Source organism: Leptopilina heterotoma, unplaced genomic scaffold, assembly GCF_015476425.1.
Source record: "Leptopilina heterotoma isolate Lh14 unplaced genomic scaffold, ASM1547642v1 Lhet_71, whole genome shotgun sequence".
Lineage (NCBI taxonomy): Eukaryota > Metazoa > Arthropoda > Insecta > Hymenoptera > Figitidae > Leptopilina > Leptopilina heterotoma.
Genome location: NW_025111165.1, coordinates 496,282 through 504,552, shown reverse-complemented (window position 1 = coordinate 504,552; position 8,271 = coordinate 496,282). Strand labels below are relative to the sequence as shown.

The window sequence follows — 8,271 nt, the reverse complement described above, 5'->3', positions numbered from 1 at the left end:
ATAATTTACATTTTGATTTTGCTACTTTTTAATTTCATCAGTTGCTAAAATGATTTGATTTAATCTTTTAATTTGATTTCAGAATTAGATTATATAGTAAATATTTAATTTTCAGTTAATAAATTAAAGAATGTGATTCGAATTGAATAATGCGAAAATTTGTAAATTTCGACAAGTGATGTTAAGTAATTTATCGAAACCCTTAAATTGATATTCCAGTGTTGAAAAGAATTATTTTTTACAATAGTTGTTATGCTTAAATTTCATTGATTAGAAATGAAATCATTGAAATTTATTCACAACACTGTTTTTTTGTTGCTCTCTTTGGTAAATAAGAGAAATTCACTGATTTATTTATTATCCCCAAAGTATCCAGGATTTAAGTAACATAACTTGTAGAAACCCATACTGGTAGTGATAATTGTTTGACACATTTTATGTTCAGTTCTTAAACGTTTCACTTCTTGGTCAACCTATTCAATAAAAAGTAAAAAAAATTATCGATTTAATTTTTTTTTCATTTTTCTAATTTTTTCTATTCATTAATATTTTTATTATCTTGACAAGAGAAAATCAAAATATAGAAGAGAATATTTAAAAATTGAGTAAAAGAAAAAAAAATGTTAAACACAAAAAAAGGAAGAAAAAGAAGAAGTATTTTTTAAAGAAAAAGAAGTTTTCCAAATATAAAGAAAAAAAAGGAAAACCAATATTAAAACTCACTCTGTCTATGAGATCCTTCAAATGTTTGTGGTACGCCTCTCTCATGAAAACTTTGCATAGTATTTGAATGAACCAAGCACCGGTACATGTGTCTCTATATGAGTAATGTCCAGGAACTGTAGAGTGAACAATTAATGTATCCTCATAATTTCTGTGCAATATGTCACTTTCATTAGTATTATCATTGCCTTCTACACCTCTAATTGAATCGTCATTGCCTTCTTCACTTTGATATATTGGTTTTCCATCAGTGGCGAATTTAGAAAAAGGTACCGAAAATTGGTGTTTGTCTCCCCTGTTAAAATAAGATAAAAAAAATTATTTTTTTAATTAAAAATAATAAAATAAAACTATATTAATAATCTTTGTGTTCTGTTAATTTGTTCGCAGTTTAAAATTAGTTTATTGCTTGTCTTTTTGTTTCAAAATTTTTTAATTATTTTTCTCTTTAAATATATTCAATTTTAAAATTAATGTCTATTGAAAATCATTGAATTTTTGCAGAGAATTTTATCAAAAAAAATTGAAAATAATTGAATTCTCAAGAAAAATTTTATTAAAATATTTAAAAAATCCTAAATAAATTCTTTGGAAGAATTTTTTGAATCCTTCTAAAATAATGGAGTTTCTTAAATAATTTTAATTGAACAATTTTTGAAAGCAATTGTATTGAAATTATACATTTAATTATTGAATTTTATTAAAAATTTTAGAAAATAATTCAATTTTTCTCAAGAATTTTATTACAATTTTCTAAAATAATTTAATTCATTCAAGAAATTTTCTTTTTATTAACTTTTAAAGGTTTTGACAATAGTTGAATTCTTTCACGATGTTTTTTTTAGAATTGTAATAAAAATAATTGAATTTTTGCAAAAGCTTTTATTATATTTATGAAAATAATTGAATTCTTCCGAAGAATATTATTATTTTTTAAAATAATTGAATTATGTTAAAATTTCTGTTAATTTATTCAACAAAATTTTAAGAAAAACTTTTTATAAGAATTGAATTATTTTTTTAAATTTCAATAAATTTCTTTAAAAGAATACAAAATCAAAACTTTTTTATACAATTCATTATTTAAGAATTAATTTACTTTCAGTACAATAATTTTAATTAAATTTCTCGAAAGAATTTAATTATTTTCAAAAGTATTAATAAAAACTGCTTTTTTGCTTTCTTAATTTTTTAAAATAATTTTTCTTTCTATAAATGTTTTGAATTTTCAAATTAATGTATTGAAAATCATTTGTTTCTTGCGAAGAATTTTATCAACATTTTTGAAAATAATTGAATTTGTTCGAGAAATGATTGTCTTCAAAAATAATTTAATTCTCGTGAAGAATTTCATATTGGAAATAATTGTATTCTTGCGAATAATTATATTAAAATTTTTGAAAATAATTTTATTGTCTTAAAGAATTTCTTCGAATTTCTTAAAAATAATGGAGATTTTTTTAATAATTTTAATTAAAAATTTTGAAAATAATTAAATTTTATGAAGAAATTTTTCAAATTTTAAAAATAATCGTGTTTGTTAATAATTGTAGGTAATTAAACATTTGATTATTGAATTTTATTAAAACTTTTACAAAATAATTAAATTCTTCTTAGATTTTTAGTACAATTTATTAAAATAATTGAATTAGTTCAAGAAATTTTATTAAAATATTGCAAATAATTGAATTCTTTCGAAGAATTTCTTTAATTTTTTTTTTAAATAATCGATTTTGTTCATACTTGTAATTAACAATTTTATTAAAATTATTGGCCGAATATAAAATTCTATTTAACCATTTTATTGTATTTACAAATTTGTTTATTGAATTTTATGAAAATTCTTTAAAAAATCATGTAATATTTTTCAGAATCTTATTGCAATTTAAAAAAAAGTTTAATTCTTTGGAGAAATTTTATTAAAAAATTATACTTAAAATAATTGAATCCACACGAAATAATTTATTATTTATGAAAATAATTGAGGTGCTAGATTCTTATAAATAATGTTGTTAAAACTTTTGAGAATAATTTAATTCCTTCGATCAATTTTATTCCAATTTTTAAAAATAGTTGAATTCTTTCGAGAAATTTTATTAAAATTGTAATGAAAATAATTGAATTCCTCAGAAGAATTTTATTAAAATTTCAGAAAATAATTGAATATATTAAATGAATTATTTTAAATAATCTGAATTTGAAAATGTTCAATAATTGAAGTTTATACTGAAAATATTTTCAATAAAAAATATTAAATTTTTTTTTCTAAAAAGCAAATTCCTTTTTTCAAAATAAGTCTTAGAAAAAATCAATTATATCTAATAATTTTTCGGGAGATGAGTATGTAAGAATAAAAAAAAAAATCTCTTACCTGCACATTTGGAACATGAAAACTTTTGGTTTTCCTTTCAACGATGGGCAATTCGTCGAACTAAAATATTCAATAATTTCTGAACAATAGAGTTTTTCTTTCTGTACTTGTGAGTGTTCAGACCATTCACTTGTTTGCACTTCTGCATCCCAACGTTTTCCAGCCTCAATTCCGTGACAAGAAAATATTACAAAACAGGAGTCAACATTTAAAAATTCCTTTCTTTTCGCGAAATTTTGAATAATTTTTCTCAAATCCTTAAAAAAAAATAAATATTAATAATTTCATATATACAAAAGAATTTTTTAATTTTTGTTTGAAAATAAAATTGTTTTTTCAACTTCCTTACTTTTCTTTCCAAATACTCCGGAGTGACAGTGACATCAAAGCCCATTTCTTCAAAAAGTTTTTTCAAATTAACTTTATCGTATTTTGCACTTTCTCTAGATTCTAAAATTCTATATTCGATGATGCAAACAATCAAAACTAATCCGCGTGGTTTACTTCGCATTATGTATTTCTCCAAATCCTTTTTTCCTGCCATTGGTACATCTAGAAATGATTTTGATTTTTTCAGGACAATTTGCAATGGTTCTTCCTGATATATGAAACTATTGGGTGAGTCACTGAAAAAAGAAATTTTAATACTTCTCTTATTATATTTAAATTAAAAATTAAGTTAATATATAAATTTATTGATTAATATGTTAATTAAATTCATTGTAATTAAATAAATTAAATTAATAAAATTCATTGAATTTACAGAGACAAAAAATTCAAATATTAAAAAAATTAAAAAGAACATTAACACTCGAGTAGTTCAAATATAAGTAAATAATTATTTATCAAGATTAATGTTTAATAAAATTATTAATTATTCATTATTAATTTTCAACGTTCTTATTTAAAAAAAAAAACTAACTAGTCATTTGAATTTTCTTCGTAAGGAGTATCAATTATTGAAGATGTGGCATTTTCCTCAAAATCAATTCTCTCCTGTGTTGGAATGTTTGAATCGATATCCAATTGGCTTAAATTTGTTGCCAAATCGTTATAACCGCATTGTTCCAAACTTGTTAGAAAATTTTTGAAAGCATACGGTCCTCGTGTTTTGATGCATAAAACTATATGTTTCTTTGTTTCATTATTGTTTAAATTTTCCTGCAAAAAAGAAAATAGTTTATTTTTAATTTCTTATTCAATATCTTATTCTTGGAAAGTTCCAAGCGGAATTTCTATTCAAAATTTAATATTTCAATTTAAATAATAATTATTTTGGAATTTTAATATTTTATTTTTTTAACTCAATAAATTAACATTCTATTTATTTATTATAAATTTATATGTATATAAATGTTAATATATATTTGGATAAATAAATGAATGAATAAATTATTAATTCTTATTTTTTGATTTTTTTATGATCTCTAAAAGCTTTGGGGATCGAACCAACGACCCTAAGTTCAATTCACTAATTCACGTGCCTTAACAACTACGACCATCGACAATTATTTTTTTTTAATACTTTATGCCTAATTACTTAGAATATTAATTACTAATATTTAATTTAAATTAAATATTAGTAATCAATATTTAATTTAAACTGAATATTAATTGACAATATTTAATTTAAATTGAATATTAATTATTAATATTTAACTTAATTGAATATTTTGATAAAAATAGTAATATTGTTTTTTTATTTTATAACAGAAGTTGAAAAAATGTCCAACTTTCGTATAATTTTTTTTTAATTCATGTCGGTTATTAATCAAAATGAAATTCGAAAAAAAATTTAAATAAAAATAGACAGTTTTTTTAAGTAATAAATAAAAAAAGCATACTTTCCAGGCGGAGATGTTACAATCGTCGAAATTAAATATTCTGTTCTCTAGTAATTTGAACAATAAGATGTTCATGTCCACCTCACGTGCGATTTTCTCGCAGGATAAATCAATTCTTTGACGATCCTTCTGGTTCATTATTGTTGTAAATTATTGACTGTAGAATTTCTGATAGAGATCAGATCTGATCTATTGTTGTTGTTATTGTGTAAAAAATCTGTATCAAAAAAATGTCATTTAGTGAAAAAATTTCCTTTTATTAGCATTAGATATAGTGCGAAAAAATATTAATTTAGGAAATTAATTTGGGCATTAACAGCTCAAAATTAATTTTGCACTTAAAATAAATATTTACCTCGTTAATTTGGTCTTAAAATAAGATTTTATCCCAACTTTAATTTTAAAACTAAATCTAGAATTCAATTTTAATTTTTTCCATTAAAAAAAGTATTTAATATATTCTAATTTTGACATTTTTTATTATTCAATTATTTTTCAAAACATTTTATAATAAATGCTTCGAAAAAACTCAATTATTTTTGCAACTAGGTATTTGGGTATTTGTTTAGCCTCGAAAAAATTAAATTATTTTCATAAATAATAATATTTATCACAAGAATTCAATTATTTGAAAACAAAATGAAATTAGTTGCATGAATTCAATTATTTTCGCAAACAATAAAATTCTTCGCAAGAATACAATTATTTTCACAAATAATAAAAATTTTTTTAAAATTTAATAAAATTCTTCTCGAGAATTCAATTATTTTGACAAATTCTACGCAGGAATTCAATTATTTTTATAAATAATAAAATTTTCTACAAAAATACAATTATTTAAAAACAATTATATAGGTAATAAAATTATTTACAAGAATTAAACTATTTTCACAAATTATAAAAAAAAATGTTTAAAAAAACTCAATTATTTTCAAAAATTTTAATTTAAAAATAATTCTTTGCTGGATTACAATTATTTTTATTGAAATTTTTATTAAATTCCTCGAAAAATGATATTATTCTTAAAAATATTGTTAAAATTCTCCGAAAAAAATTAATTAATTTTATAAATAATCTTTATCACAAGAATTCAATTATTTCAAAACATAATAAAATTCTAATGCAAGAATTCAATTATTTTGGCAAATAATAAAATTCTACGCAGGAATTCAATTATTTTTATAAATAATAATAAAATTTTCCACAAAAATATAATTATTTAAAAACAATTATATAATAAAAGTAATTGCAAGAATTCAATTATTTTCAGAAATAATAAAATTCTTCGCGGGGTTTTAATTATTTTTACTGAACATTTTAATAAATCAACAATTTAATGTCTTGATACAAATAATTATTTGATATTGTTAAATATTTATTTGTAAAAAATAAATTATAAATAAAAATAAAATAAACATGAATTTAAATAATATTGTTAATATAAAAAAATAATTGAGTAAGAAAAAATAAAGTTAGACTAATGAAAAAACATTTTATAAAAATATTTATTTTATATTATCAATATTTATTTGTAAATTAATTGAAATTTTTATAAAATATAAATGAAATAAGTTTTTTTTCAGTTCTGTTTATATTCATTTTAATTGAAAATTAATCTTACTTTAAGATAAGTATATCGAATATTTCTATAAAGCAAACTTTATTTAAATAAATTAAATTTTTATTCAAATTAATAACAATCTCATATTAGTAATAAAGTAAATTCAATTTTTTTCAAATACAAAAATAATTGCTTCGAATTAAAAATCACTGATCTTAATTTAAGACCTCCCGTCTGTCTTAAAATAAGTCCTATGTATTTTCTTTTTACTCCGAAATCTATTATATTTAATAGAAATAATTTTCTTCCTTTGCATCTATTCTCGAAAAAACAGATCGAGCAAAATAATTTCTTTTTCTAAAAAAACTCAGAAATTTCTTTTTTAATTTGTTCAAAACAAATTTTAAAAAGATGCAAATATGTGATTGCATCATCCAATTTAGAAATTTGTCCATAAGCATACTCTAAAGGAAATAGAAGGTGGGGTTTTTATTATATCTTAAGATTTTTTAATCTCGCGAAGAGATGAAGGAATTTTTCTGTCAAAATATAAAGTATCCTCTTGAAAAATAATTAGAAAATTAGTTTTTGCAAACTTTTTCGATTAAATAAAAAATTTAGTAAATGTTATGAAAAAAAAATTATTAAAATTATTAAAATTATTGTTAAAAGTATTAAAAAAAAAAATTCGTAATTTAAAATCTATGTCCATGGCTGTTATTTAGAAGAAGGGATTGAATAAAATCTACTCCTGTCTTTAAATCGTAACAAGGTTGAAAGGGAATTTGAAGAAGACTAATAATAGAAACTACGGTGGTGATTTTTACCCCCAAAAAATTTACAATTCAATATCATTTCCCACATTGTAGAAGAAATAAAATCGTACCCTTTAGTCAATTTTTTTCCACAAACATTTTTAGTTAACAGAAATAAATAATAATTAACAATTCCTATCTTTACTCACAAATATAAAATTATTATAACTTTTTATCTCAAATTTGCATAAAAAAATTCTAAATTTACTCCAAAAATTACTCCATAAAGTTTAATTTACTATTTCGTAGAATTTTTTTCCTTCACTAATAATTCCACTCTATTAATAATTTTGATTTTAGAAATCGAAAATTTTGCCATAAACAAAAAGAATCATAAAAGTTTATCAAGTAACAATTATTCACTAAACAGTTAGTAAAAAAAAAGTAATAAACAAGCGTCTTAAAGTATTGCAAAAGTAGCAAAAATACAAAAAAAGGAAAAATTATAATAAAAATGCAAATTTTCACCAAAAAGAAGCAAAAAAAAGTTTAAATAAACAAAAATTTACGCTAATAAAACACATGTTGCACTTGACAAATGTATATAGTCAACAATTGTACACAAGAAACTGAGTTCATTGTCCTGTTTTTTTAAAATAATTATTAACAATGAAAATTTATGAATAACACTTACAAAGAATATTGATTATTGATGGAATTTTGATGGTTCTTGCAAAAAATCAACAGGTTTTGACAGGTATTAGCACCACTAAAAGGTTATTGCCTGGTCACTTACAGGGTCATTTACAGACAAAAGTTGAAAGCGAGTGCATGGAAGGAATGGGGGTGACTCAACTGACAGTGTTGCCATTATCAAAATGGAATGTAACATTCCAACGTTGTCATATCGAATTTCAATGATTATCCCTCGATAAAATAAAGAAGAATAAACCTTGAGTAGAGAACAAAGAATTTTTAATTATAATAAAGATTATCATTGTTTAGGTTTTAGATTAT

At 20.9% G+C, this 8,271-nt stretch overlaps 1 protein-coding gene across 1 annotated transcript; it reads right to left on the bottom strand.

Annotated features, from left to right (window-relative positions):
- Window positions 1-285: 285 nt before the first annotated feature.
- LOC122510619 (caspase Dronc) lies at window positions 286-8,094 on the bottom strand. The gene is made up of 7 exons (XM_043625390.1): window positions 7,949-8,094; window positions 4,939-5,155; window positions 4,017-4,255; window positions 3,444-3,720; window positions 3,095-3,351; window positions 724-1,018; window positions 286-473 (listed from the first exon to the last, which is right to left on the bottom strand). The coding sequence occupies exons 2-7, from the start codon at window positions 5,074-5,076 to the stop codon at window positions 351-353; spliced, it is 1,329 nt and encodes a 442-aa protein (XP_043481325.1). The 5' UTR covers window positions 5,077-5,155; window positions 7,949-8,094; the 3' UTR covers window positions 286-350.
- Window positions 8,095-8,271: the final 177 nt, after the last annotated feature.